The sequence below is a fragment of the Perca flavescens genome, chromosome 1 (genome assembly GCF_004354835.1).
Source record: "Perca flavescens isolate YP-PL-M2 chromosome 1, PFLA_1.0, whole genome shotgun sequence".
NCBI lineage: Eukaryota > Metazoa > Chordata > Actinopteri > Perciformes > Percidae > Perca > Perca flavescens.
In genome coordinates, this window is record NC_041331.1 from 5,591,675 (window position 1) to 5,605,901 (window position 14,227).

Sequence of the window (14,227 nt, forward strand, 5' to 3'; positions counted from 1 at the left end):
CGTATTCGATTCCCATATTATCACATTTGTCAGTCTCACAAATCCACGTCGTAGCAGACTGCATTGGGTTTTTTACTGGTGGTCGTGAGTTTGTGTCTGCGTCCTTTAAGTGTGGTTTTTTGGACTGTCTGGTTGATTGCAGTGGTAATATTTGTATTGGTATTGGTATAGTGCAGCGCAGTCACATTAACAGCTACCGTGTTGACCGAAAATCAGTCTTAAACTGCCTGCTCAGGTTCAGCCGATCAGAACGCTCCCTCCTGGCAGCTGAGCACGGAGGCTTGGGAAATATTTTTTTTTAAAGTATGTTGTTACTAGACCTTGCTGCCGCTGATACTAACACACAACTGTTTCACGCATTATAAACACTCAAATTAAATAATATCATCTTGAGTCCCCTTTCATGTTATCACCGCTTTTGTCAACCAACTAAAAACCTTAGCCTGTTAATGTCTACTTAAACCGAGAAAAAAAACAGTAAAAGTGTCTTGTAATATTTACAGCTCTGACGTACTAACGAAAATCATGAAGGCTGTAGATAGACAATGTATGCCTTTTTTTCTCTCTCCTTGTATTGTGATATCTGTGTTTGGTACGTCGTCAATGGAGTCTGGACAGAAAGGGGGGGGGGATTTTGTGGCAGTGGAGACTGAGGAGTCAAACCTTCAACTCGTCAGTCCAGTGTTCCCCAGATGGTGAGAGAACTAGCTGTGTTCCTCCGACAAGAACCCACTGTCCACGTCTTTCATTTGGGAAGTGACCCTCAGGACCCACTACCACTTCCATCTCGACCCCCTCTCTGCTCTTCTAGACTTTTTGGTTTGCCCAAATATAAAGGGATTAAATGTATTTTACAAATAAACAACAGGTCAGGTGCTCTTGTCTTTCTTTGGGAATCCTGATGTGAAATGTGGGAACCACTAACTCACATGACAAGGATGACGAATGAAGGGAAACCTACAGGAAGGCTTCTAAATCCTTTTTTTTTTTTTTTTTTAAGATTCTTTTTATTTACTTTTTTTTACATCAGAAAAAAATATTTTAAAAAATCAACACCCAAATTACAAACGAAACAAACAAGCATACTCACATGAACGCATACACACACACACACACACACACACACACGCAGTTGACTTGGTTTTTTTAAGGGAGCTTTTCTTGAATCTTAAAGAGACTACAAGATTAGAAAAATGTAAGTCAAAATAGCTTAATAATAAGGTTTTGTTAGTGTGTTAAAAGGCATGTAGCAGTTTGGGGTGGACTCTTAAAAAAAAAGCTCATTCTGGGGCCGAAAGCTTAGGAGTCATACACTGATTTAAACTTAAGGCTTATATAATGGTGTATTTTTCCTTTAGGAAAATATTTGAAATGTCAGACTATCTAGCTAATATATTTTTATTATCTTATGCAAAAAAAACAACCCTGCTTTGTGTTTCACTTGTCTCGACTATTTCAATGCTCTTAATTAAATGCTATTTTAATCAAATTAATTGTAATATTTGCTGTAAAGTGGGGGTCTTCAATAACTTTGAAGCCAAGGACCCCATAACTGAGAGAGAGACAGACCAGGGACCCCCTACTACATATATTCTAATAAATGAAGTTGCACATTAAACTGGGCCTACAATAATGTGTAGGGCAGCCTAAAGCCTTTATACACACCTTTTTTTTGTTGCATAGAATACTAAGCTATTAAAACAATTGTTGGCATGACTTTATAAATCATATTTTAATGTTAAAACATACATGTGGCACAGTGAATCCTTAGAATAACTGTATCTGTGGATGGCTCTCTTAGTGACTACCTTACCTACAGGCCAGTAAGCCAATCATTAGTGTTTTTCTTTTTTTTCACAAATAGGCTGGTTTATATTTGCGAATAATATGTTGGATTCTTATCAAGACTTTAATTTTAGAAAAACACATATAAATTAGGAAATATAGTATATAATATAGTCAGGAAGGTTAATTCAGGGTTTAGTTTGCGATGGGTCTCATATTTGCTGCCCTGCTTCGCTTTTACCCTTTTGGTTTAATTTTCTCGTTCAGCCATACTAGTGTAATAATTCCCATAAGTTAGACAAAGTGTGTCCATAACATTCTTTTTTTTATTTTGAAAGAAAAAAACAGAACATGGCACATGTCAGGGTCAGATAAGTGCACACCTTTCTTATGCTGCTGTAACAAAAACTAAACACAAGGGGGAGAAGTTGACAGTAACAGAAAATGCTTAGTGAGCAAATTAAACTCAATCTACTCTAATACAGGTTACTGCTGGCCAGTCACAACTACAGTACATGTTGAGGGGGCCACCACTCTTTTACAAACTCCTCCAAGGAGCCTTGTAATACATTGGATAACCTTTCTAAGTAAAAATTGATAGGCATGTGTTATACCACATTGATATAGACCTTTTCAATGGACTTCCTTTACTAGGCAACAGCCTGGCCCCTTGTTAACTTCCTGTCATGTTATTTCATTCACATGCCATGCAACAGGAAATCAACTTGGGGCCATTTAGAATGTGTATGTATACAACTGTGGGCCCCTCATCCACACCATAGACATATATACACATATATACAGTTATGTCTATGATCCACACCCACTCCAGCACCATAGACCTATGCCACAGACCTTTGGCAGGCAGCGCTGCCTGGAAGACGACGTTGGGGGCTTAAAACACCAAACACCAGTCAGAACCATAAACTGTATATTATTAGTTCATTAATATTAACAGTCTATGGTCATATGATCATCTTCCTGAAAACAACAAAATGAAATATACCTGTTAGTGTCATCAAACATGTTGATAAGGCAAATGTTAACCGATGTCATGTTGTGAATGTGAAATATTAACTTTAGCCACATAACATTAGCAGTACTTTGTTTGCATCATTTTGCTACAGTAGCCTTGGATTGGTTTCTTGTGAGCACGAGATACTTTTGCATGCGTGCCACAAAGTATATTGTGCGCACAAGAAGAAAATAAAATGTCATGTCACGTCCCCTCAGGGGCTCTGTACCTTTTCACATCAGTTTCAACAGTTAATATTAGATAGCAAATTTTAGTTTATTTAACCGATTTTGTGCAATGGGTGATTTTAGACCCTTTTTAGGGGGGCTCAAGCCACGCCACTGAGATCACAACCAGCACAATGTTTCAATTTGAGAGGAACACAGGAGTAGGTTAAACTTGTGTTACACGTGCAACCCACATCATGCTCATGTTGAACAGGGCTGCAACTGACGATTAATTTCATTGTCTATTAATTTGTTGATCATTTTCTCGACTAATGGATTAGTTGTTTGATCTCTAAAATGTCAGAAAACGGTGTGGATCGGTGTTTCCCAAAGCCCAAGATGACGTCCTCAAATGTCTTTTTGTCCACAACTCAGAGATATTCAGTTTACTGTCACAGAGGAGAGAAGACACTGGAACATATTCACATTTAGGAAGCTGCAATCAGAGAAGTTTTTATTTTTTTCATAAGAGAATGACTCAAACCGATTAATCGATTCTCAAAATTCTTTAAATTAATAGCCGATTAATTTAAAAGTTGACAACTCATCAGTCTTTGTAACTCTAATTTTGAATACATCTTTTGTCCAACAGGTGAGTTTGTTGATTTTTAAATCCAGATCCTGTAGAGTTGAAATTATGATGCAGGATGCAATTTATAAAAAATAAAGATTTTCATTTATTCATTCACACATCATCGTCGTCCATCCCATGGGCCCACCACCTGTGGGAGGAACCGTTGGGGTCGGGTGCGATGCCACATGGGTGGCAGTGAAGGTCAGGGGCCTCGACAGACCAGACCCGGGTGGCAGACGCTGGCTCTGGGGACGTGGAACGTCACCTCTCTGTGGGGGAAGGAGCTGGAACTGGTGCGGGAGGTGGAGCGCTACCGGTTAGATCTGGTGGGGCTTACCTCTACGCACAGTCTTGGCTCTGGAACCATACTCCTGGATAGGGGTTGGACTCTTTTCTTCTCCGGAGTTGCCCAGGGTGTGAGGCGCCGGGCGGGTGTGGGGATACTCACAAGCCCCGGCTGGCGCCGCCACGTTGGAGTTTACCCGGTGGACGAGAGGGTCGCCTCCCCCACGCCTGCGGGTTGTGGGGGAAAACTCTGACTGTTGTTTGTGCATATGCACCAAACAGGAGTTCGGAGTATTCGGCCTTCTTGGAGACCGTGACTGGAGTCCTGCATGGGGCTCCAGTGGGGACTCCATTGTTCTGCTGGGGGACTTCAACGCACACGTGGGCAATGATGGAGACACCTGAGAGGCGTGATAGGGAGGAACGGCCTCCCTGATCTAAATCAGAGTGGTTGTTTGTTGTTGGACTTCTGTGCTAGTCATGGATTGTCTATAACGAACACCATGTTCGAACATAGGGATGCTCATAAGTGTACCTGGTACCAGAGCACCCTAGGCCAAGGTCAATGATCGATTTCATAATCGTTTCATCTGATCTGAGGCCGTATGTTTTGGACACTCGGGTGAAGAGAGGGGCAGAGCTGTCAACCGATCACCATCTGGTGATGAGTTGGGTCAGAGGGTGGGGGAAGACTCTGGACAGACCTGGTAAGCCCAAACGTGTAGTGCGGGTAAATTGGGAACGTCTGGAGGAGGCCCCTGTTCAACAGACTTTCAACTCACACCTCCGGCGGAGCTTTTCGTGCATCCCTGTGGAGGCTGGGGGCATTGAACCCGAGTGGACAATGTTCAAAGTTTCCATTGCTGAAGCTGCGGCGAGGAGCTGTGGTCTTAGGGTCTTAGGTGCCTCAAGGGGCGGTAACCCACGAACACCGTGGTGGACACCGGTGGTCAGGGAAGCTGTCCGACTGAAGAAGGAGTCTAGTCTAGTCAAACAACTACACAGTGGCAAAGCCCCGGGGATTGATGAGATCCGTCCAGAAATGCTCAAGGCTCTGGGTGTGGAGGGGCTGTCCTGGTTGACAACGCCTCTTCAACTTGCGTGGAAGTCTGGGGACGGTGCCAAAGGAGTGGCAGACTGGGGTGGTGGTTCCCTTTTAAAAAAGGGGGACCAGAGGGTGTGTGCCAATTATAGGGGTATCACACTTCTCAGCCTCCCTGGTAAAGTCTACTCCAAGGTGCTGGAAAGGAGGGTTCGGCCGATAGTCGAACCTCGGGTTGAGGAGGAACAATGCGGATTCCGTCCTGGTCGTGGAACAACGGACCAGCTCTTCACTCGCAAGGATCCTGGAGGGAGCCTGGGAGTATGCCCAACCGGTCTACATGTGTTTTGTGGATTTGGAGAAGGCGTATGACCCGGGTCCCCGGGAGATACTGTGGGAGGTGCTGCGGGAGTATGGGGTGAGGGGGTCTCTTCTCAGAGCCATCCAATCTCTGTATGACCAAAGTGAGAGCTGTGTCCGGGTTCTCGGTAGTAAGTCGGACTCGTTTCAGGTGAGGGTTGGCCTCCGCCAGGGCTGCGCTTTGTCACCAATCCTGTTTGTAATATTTATGGACAGGATATCGAGGCGTAGTCGGGGTGGGGAGGGGTTGCAGTTTGGTGGGCTGGGGATCTCATCGCTGCTCTTTGCAGATGATGTGGTCCTGATGGCCTCATCGGCCTGCGACCTTCAGCACTCACTGGATCGGTTCGCAACCGAGTGTGAAGCGGTTGGGATGAGGATCAGCACCTCTAAATCTGAGGCCATGGTTCTCAACAGGAAACCGATGGAATGCCTTCTCCGGGTAGGGAATGAGTCCTTACCCCAAGTGAAGGAGTTCAAGTACCTTGGGGTTGTGTTCGCGAGTGAGGGGACAACGGAGCGGGAGATTGGTCGGAGAATCGGCGCAGCGGGTGCGGTATTGCATTCAATCTATCGCACCGTTGTGACGAAAAGAGAGCTTAGCCAGAAGGCAAAGCTCTCGATCTACCGGTCAGTTTTCGTTCCTACCCTCACCTATGGTCATGAAGGCTGGGTCATGACCGAAAGAACGAGATCCAGGGTACAAGCGGCCGAAATGGGTTTCCTCAGGAGGGTGGCTGGCGTCTCCCTTAGAGATAGGGTGAGAAGCTCAGTCATCCGTGAGGAGCTCGGAGTAGAGCCGCTGCTCCTTTGCGTCGAAAGGAGCCAGTTGAGGTGGTTCGGGCATCTGGTAAGGATGCCCCCTGGGCGCCTCCCTAGGGAGGTGTTCCAGGCACGTCCAGCTGGGAGGAGGCCTCGGGGAAGACCCAGGACTAGGTGGAGGGATTATATCTCCAACCTGGCCTGGGAACGCCTTGGGATCCCCCAGTCGGAGCTGGTTAATGTTGCTCGGGAAAGGGAAGTTTGGGGTCCCCTGCTGGAGCTGCTCCCCCCGCGACCTGACACTGGATAAGCGGACGAAGATGGATGGATGGACATCATCGTCGTATCAGTGAAAACACAATTTCAGAAGGTACAACGATCATATGTAGGCCGCGTGAAATGGGGAACCCCAAATAAGCTATAAAAAGCTTTTTGGAGGGGGTTTCAATAGACTTCTGCAACGTCGGCAGCATGCTACATTAAAAGCTATACTAATCAATGTTCTTATGTTTAGGTGCTCATATTATGCTTTTTGGCTTTTTCCCTTTTATTGTGTTATATAGCTTTTTTGTGCACATTATAGGTTTACAAAGTGAAAAAGCCCAAAGTTCACCCCAAAGGGACTTACCATCCAACAGAAAACACTCTTCACAAACAGCTCTATTGTAGTCCAGCCTTTACTTCAGAGCCAAACGTGGTCACTTTGTAACACACTTTATAATGCTCACCTAGCTGCTGGCATGGCACGCCCTCATACTCTGCTTCTGACTGGCTAGTAGTCCTTAACTAGCTACTGCGCATGTGCGACTCCCAACATAGATGGAACAGAAGTGCGATGCCTCACTTTGTAGCTAAAACAGAGAGCTCAAAACACAGGGTGAAAAGAGGAGCTGCAGCAATGTGCAGTACAACAGAAATATGGTGTTTTTTTAAAATTAAACCATGTAAACCTATTCTGATATAACCTCTAAATACAATTATGAACCTGAAAATGAGCATAATATGAGCACTTTAACAATGGATCAAAGGACTGTGTAAAGAAGTGGCTCGTAGTGACAAACCCACAGAGGTTTATCACCTGAGTTTACGGTTTTATTCACCCACCGCTCTCTTGGTTGGTGTAATTTGTATTGCTGGCATTAATATTAATACCAACCATACATTTTGTAATAAACTGGTTTCAGTAGACCTGTGTAAGCCATGTATCACACTGTTCCTCCCCCACTCATGCTGCTACTTTAGCACATAACCATTGCTCATTGCCAGTTTGGTGATTAATAGCTGACAGTATTAGTCCTGGATGCTCTGAATTCCAACACCCACTCTCTATCCAAAGGAAAACTATTTCAGCCCCTTCAGCAGTCACAACAACAAAAACAATATTTAAGACTACTGGGATTCTCTTTCAAAAATACCTCTCAAAGACTTGGGGATTTACGCAAAAATATCAACGTCAAGCGCTTTCACGTGTTAAAAAACAGCAATATTATTATGTATTGCTGTTCATTTTAACAAGACGATGGATAGCAGGTGTCACGCGGTACAGAGAATTGTGGACCCAAATGCAGAGGGAACGTTGAGCTTGAGGATTTAATAAACAATAATAAAGTTCATACCAACAAAGGGTGTCCTGAATGCGGCAGTCAAAACTAATTCTAGAATGTAGATAAAGCAAAATAACAGGATATCGAAACTGGAACAAAGAGACAACAGGGTCAACTCCTCACACACCGGGCAATGAGACGACAAGGAACAGGTGACACTAGGGCTGGGGAACAGGTGAAACACATCAGGGCTGGGCAGAACTATCAAAAAAGGAGGGAAAACACAAGGCAGGAAGTACAAGACAAGACAAGACAAGACAGAAAACCAGACTACCAAAATAAAACAGGAAACAGAAACATACACAACCATAGCAGCAGGGGCTTTCTGATTTAAAGGACTCAGCATTAATATCCCTTCGTATCAATACCATAACTCATAACTGTATAAAAAAAAATATGAATGAAATATCCTTTTAATTTGTCGGACCTGGGCATTGTTTCTATCATATAGACCATGACCATAAAAAAGCCACTACATTTCATTCAAATGAGCTATAATCAGGATACAATACAATAATAAAAGTCGAATTTGCCATTTCATTTTCATGTTTAAGTTGCACATTGTTTGCCAATTTAAAAAACAAAAAAATTAAAAGTCCATTTCACCTTAAAATGTTCTTATCAGTATGGCAGTGTTATTTTTTGGAATACACTGAAAAGTTTTTGTTTATATTAGTTTTCATTAATTTTGTCAGAAATCATGCACACACAAACAAAGAATTGGAATTCTGTTTAATTGAATGATTTCATTTCAGCCACAAACTTCCAGAGTAGAGGACGTAGAGCAATGCACGTAAGGAAAATGATGAGCTACTACTCCAACATTTCTTGGACACACAACAAGTAAACAACATGAGAGCACGGCATGTGTTAAAGCTGTAATTTGAGGGATACTGATAATTAAAACACTCTCTGACTAGCCTGTAATTAAAAGTAAAAGTAAAAATGGAAAAAGCAGGGCAAATTCAGCTGGAATGAATTTACTCTTAATGTAATCTCTGCATGTTTGTGTGGCTTCTTTGTTAGTTAATTAAATGAGAAGAAAATGCTGGTTAGCATTCCTGGGTTTGTGAAAGTCAAATTAAGAGGTCAGGACCTCTGTGTGTAAGTGAGTATGTGTTTATTCGCTAAGAATGCAGCACTCCCCATTACACCCACACCCAAACTGAGAGCCGGTGGTTTCTGTAGGTTCGTGTGAAAGCCTCCGCGTCTCAGTACTAGCAGGATTGTTTCTGAGACAGGCTGCAGTTATCCTCCCTGAGCCTCTCTGGCCTTGACTTATTACTGCTTCTCAGACTCAGACTAATCTTCCCAGACCTCCCCCAAGATTTCTCATGTTGGTTGTAGGTGATGAGGTTACTTCCACATTCCTGGGCCCTTAAACAACCCCCCATCAATGGGGAAACTGAGCTTATTTCACAATACTATCATCATTGCTCTCATTTATTCACATTTGAAATGTTGGCAAAAGGATAATGAAGTGGAGATGGAGCCAGAAGGGAAAAACAACCGTAACGTCACTCAATAGTAGCATTTGTGTAACCGTTACAACGAAACATGAGCGTGTATTCACATTGTGCTTTACCGGGCTTTGAGATGATGTCCTGTTGAGGTTGTTTATCATCGTCACTTCAGCTGAGCATGTCAGCTAAACGTGCTAACCCTCTCACCCTGACCCCACCCTGTCCCTCCACTTACATCATTCATGAGTTTGGATAAGGCTGATTATTTTCAAGAGCTTACGTAATCGGAGGGGGGGTATTTTATCAGAATACAGCATAGAAAATCTGCTTAGAAATATAAGAAATATTGAATAGGACAGGACAACAAAATGTAATTTAGCTAAATAAAACACACCACATTCATCATTAGTTTCACTTGTTTTTATTTTCAACAAAGAGTGTATGCAAATACAATGCACATTTTCTATAGTCTCTTAAGGCAAAAATTTGGATAGTCATCATGGAAACATTAATTGGTCATGTGACAAGGGCTGGGAAGACTTTTTTTTTTCACAGACCCGTACAAAATTAAAGTGAAATACACTTACGATAAACTTGCCTCAAACTTCAACAGAGAAGAACCTTGCTGTACACAGTTTTCAGATAATAGGAAACAGAACAGAAATAAAGTGCAATACATTGATTTCTTACAGCAACAAGTGCTCTAAAGGGAGTTCAATATTTCTACTTCTAAACTGGCCTCAAAATGTTAACAAAGTACACAGTTGGAAAAGCAGCGATTGGCAGAACAGGCAGCAAAGTGACAGTACTCTGATCCAATTGAAATCAAATTTGACAGATTAACAGCACTGAATTGGGGGTGGGGGGGTGGGGGCAATCATGTTTCAGGGGCTAGACCCGCCCCTGCATCTTGGGCTTTGGGAAACACTGATCCACATTTTTCACCGTTTTCTGACAATTTTATAGACCAAACAACTAATCAATTAATTGAGAAAATAATCCACTCATTAATCGACAAAGAAAAATGATCGTTGGTTGCAGCCCTACAGGAGTGCCATGGAACGTACTCCGCAGACTCTTGACTCTATACCTTCATCATCCCGTCAAAGACTCACTTGTTAACACTCTGTGTAACCTACATGTAAACATTTTGCATCCACACAGGTTGTTCATAAGTATTTCTGCACGGTCACACACTGAAACACCTACTAAATGTCGTCTGACTAAATCAACATTTAACACAAGTCAACGACAGTGCCATGCCATGGTCTGCCGCAGTGTATTTGTTGATCATACCACTGGGAGTCACCAAAGTCATACATAGGCTACATCTTACATAATGGCTTTAAGTAGCTCAGCTGCCAGCCTCGGCCTGACATCACAGCCTCGTGAACATGTCAGTGATCACAGATCATAAAAAGTCCCCACACAGGTGAAGAGAAAACACCTGCATTTCATCACTCCTACCTGTCGGCTATCCACCATGCACTTCTGCAACAGCCTTTGTCACTGTGACAGGATGTGGCAGATAATGAGCCATACAGCGCATAGTAAGTTACTTCACCAGTAACTTCGATACTTTACATGAGGTGTTAGCTTACAGTACGACTTTCCATACAGACAAACAAACCATGGGTATACGTGCAGTTTAGTGTCCCAAATTCCCCGTAACGTAACCCCATTTGTTCAGGTCCCATCCCCTGACCAATCGGCTATCCTAACCTTAACCACTGGAGGTCAAATGCCTAACCCCAACCAATCGAGGTGCTTCGTAGGGCGGGTCTTGGCGTGGCCATAGTGGAATTTGGGACACTAAACTGCACGTAAACCCAAACCATAAATATGATAAAACAAATCCCCAAAAAAATCATAATTGCCTACAGTGGTTCCCAAACTTTTTCATGTCAAGGACCCCTAAACTGACACAAATTAGAACCCATGTCCAAAATAGTCAATTCAAGTGACAATAGGCTAAGTATTCCCCATTTTGCTGGGGACCCCCCTGAAGGACCCCTGGGGGTCCCTGGACCCCGCTTTGGGAACCACTGATGTAAGCTACAACATTCACATTTTAATAATGATTCCATCAATTCAAACATCTTCATATAGCTTTATATTGTGACTCACATCCTGACATAATCAGTTGAATAATGCTGCAGTCACCGAAGCACTATATTGTGTTGCAAGTTTGGATATCTTGGCGAATAAACAAATCAAATACGTCATGTGATACTAACTCCACGCACAGCATCAACATTTTTGCAACTTTCCAGATTGTATAACAATTTCATCAGTATGTTGGGGCTAATTGAAACGTAATCCGGGCGCCGTTACGTTTCCTTCAACACATCTCTGCTGTTGCAAAATGAGTTGTATGTAAACGTCATTTCTCGGAGTCATGGTTGTCCTGACAATCACTAGGTGGATTTGGGTTGCCCCCCCCCAACTCTGAAGGTCCCGCCTACCTACAGTCAGTCGGGCTGCTGACCGGTCTCCATTTCGCAGCGGACACTCTCAGACAACGCAGAGCCGCTCTCCGGACGAGCCGCGCCCGCTGTAGGACCCTCCTGTTCCCCGCAACTTTTCTCTCTCTCTTTGTGCCTGGGTCAGGCTCTTTATCCCCGCTGTAAGTATGAGTGTAGCGGTGGCAGAGGGCTGCTTTCTGTCCGCTCTGCAGCCCAACTCGTCCTGCACCGCCTATGGGCTTCCCTCGGACGGTATGTCTCCGGCCAGGAGGGTCCGAGAGCAGGTCCGGATGCGACTGGCTGAGAAGAAGTCCTCCTCCCTGCCCAGGCTGGACGACTCTCTGTTTGGATCAACAGGTGAGCCACATCACTTTAAAGGCAGTGCTGGCCTAAAGGTTAGAGAGCTTGGGACCGGGAGGTCGCCGGTTCAATCCCCAGACCGGGCCAGATAAAATCTGGGTGGTGGTGGGGGGGAGTGAAAAGAGCATGTCCCCCCCCTCATTACCTCAACTGAGGTCCCCTAGAGCAAGACTCTTAACGTAACTGTGTGAATGTGACAGGTCGTCGTTTCAATCAATCAATCTTGGATAAATAATGGCTTCTAATTAGAACCAGCTGCTTAACGTTAGACGCTGTTGAAGGTTGAAGCACTACTGCTGCTGCCAGATCATTAAATACACATTATGCAATAACATGGACAGGGTTACCAGTGCTGATAAGGAATTAAAAAGGCAAAGTTAACTGTGGTTGAGGTGGTGTAAAGTTTATATTTATTCATAAGGTTATGAACAGGGTTAAAGATGCGTCAGTGAAGGATGCATGTGCAATATCTGGAAGGGCATTGATGCAATATTTTTTATTTGATAGTGAATGTGTGGGTCTAATATAATACAACATTTGTGCAATGCATAAGTTATTGATTGCTGCTTGATTTAATGGGAAATGTGCAATCTGGCTAGAATATATGTGCAATATCAGGGGGAGGATGTGCAGTAGGTTCTCTTTTTTGTGTGTGTGTGTGTGTGTGTGTGTATTATTGAATGTTAAGTTGATAACATTTGTATTAGACAATTGTTTGTTTATTAGTGTGTTTATGTGCAATGTCTTATCTTATTATTTAGCTACAGCACTTAGGCAGTGGAACAAGTTGTAAATGCAAGAGTATTATCATTAAATAAAGTTGTTGTGGTGCAGGTTTTAGCAAAAAGTTGCCTATTTAAAATCCTGCAGCTACAGAGCAACATTAGTAGCTTATTAGGAATCTCTGGCCACCTGATGGATGTCTAAAAGTCCAAAATTCAGTCTTCTTGGCTCTGTTTTAGTCTCTACCAACTCCAGAGGGAGACACCTGATGCTTTAGCTGCTAAATGTTGTTCACAAACTTCTTACAAACTGTGTCTGTTTGGCGATCGGTGCTGGGCAGGTGGTGGTCACTGGGTTTATCAGAGCGTTTTGTGCTGGAAACAGCTGCCTGCTGCTGAAAAGAGTGAAGTCTGTAGAACTAAAACAATGAGCTGAAGGAGTAATGCTTAAATGTTTGATGTAGCTGAGGGTCGCTGCAGTTTTTGGGAGACAATTGTCGGTGGGTTTGACTTTACACCTAGTCACATGATCTGTTGTTAATATAAAATATTGATAAGTGCAGCTTGTTTTCCAATGAGAAACAATACTTGTACCTCAAAACCAAGATACAGACAAGTCAAAATGTCCGACCAACTGCACAAAAGTCCCAACAAAAAACCTTGATATTTAAGCGGCTGAAACCAGTGAATTGTTTAGAACTCGTACAGATTGAAATGTGGGTTTGGGGAACCATTGTTGGCTCTATAACACTCTGTTTTATGACAACATATTTCTTTCTTTCTTGCTTACCTGACACCTGAGTATGGTAATCTTATCATCCTTGATATGATTGTTTAATATTCCGTAGTTCTGGTTTTCAACTTAGGAGCATACATGATAATGTCTGTAACAGGTAAATACTTGAATTATAGTTTGTGTGCTGCCTGTATTCTACAGGGACTTTAAAGTATATGTGTGCTGAGTTCTGTGGTGTTACTACAATGTTTTTTTTTTTTTAACCATGAAAATACAATTTCACATTCTTACCCTGTTTGTGATGTGGGCTCATATACGATGCTATACAGTTGCATTATGGGATTATATTATGGGAAATGCTTCTGTTGCTTTAATTTTTGACCATTCTTTTTGACCATCTCCTGAATATTCTAAGACCTATTTGGATAGAAATTTTACATTCATTATTTTGTTTGTAGGGCACACAGCGCCAAAGAAAGTTGCATACCAAATTAATGTCATGTTCCAAACTGTCCTGAATGAATACATGCACTGTTACAACACTATTATTCATACAGTCAAGTAGTGATTTGGCCAATGATCAGCCTGGCCGATTATCTGGGCCGATATTTGGCATTTAGCAGATTATCGGTATCTGTGTTTTATTTGACCGATAATAAAAAGTATGCTTCTTTGGCTCCGCTACAGCTCTGTTAGCAGGCTGCAACACCTAGCTATTTTTGTTTTATTTTTTTGACTGTGTATGAAGTTTAAAGTTTCAGTTTTATTAAATACTTGCTTAAAGCATTTAAACAAACTTTTGTGTTGGAGTTTGTAACATTCCAAAT

General features: G+C 42.8%; 1 protein-coding gene across 1 annotated transcript in view; it reads left to right on the forward strand.

Moving 5' to 3' along the window:
• Positions 1 to 11,481: 11,481 nt before the first annotated feature.
• LOC114554821 (plakophilin-3) overlaps positions 11,482 to 14,227 on the forward strand; it is a 36,469-nt gene continuing 33,723 nt past the window's right edge. The window contains exon 1 of the mRNA XM_028576871.1: positions 11,482 to 11,939. Within this exon, the coding sequence (XP_028432672.1) occupies positions 11,750 to 11,939 (190 nt within the window). The 5' untranslated portion in view covers positions 11,482 to 11,749. The remainder of the gene's footprint in view (positions 11,940 to 14,227) is intronic.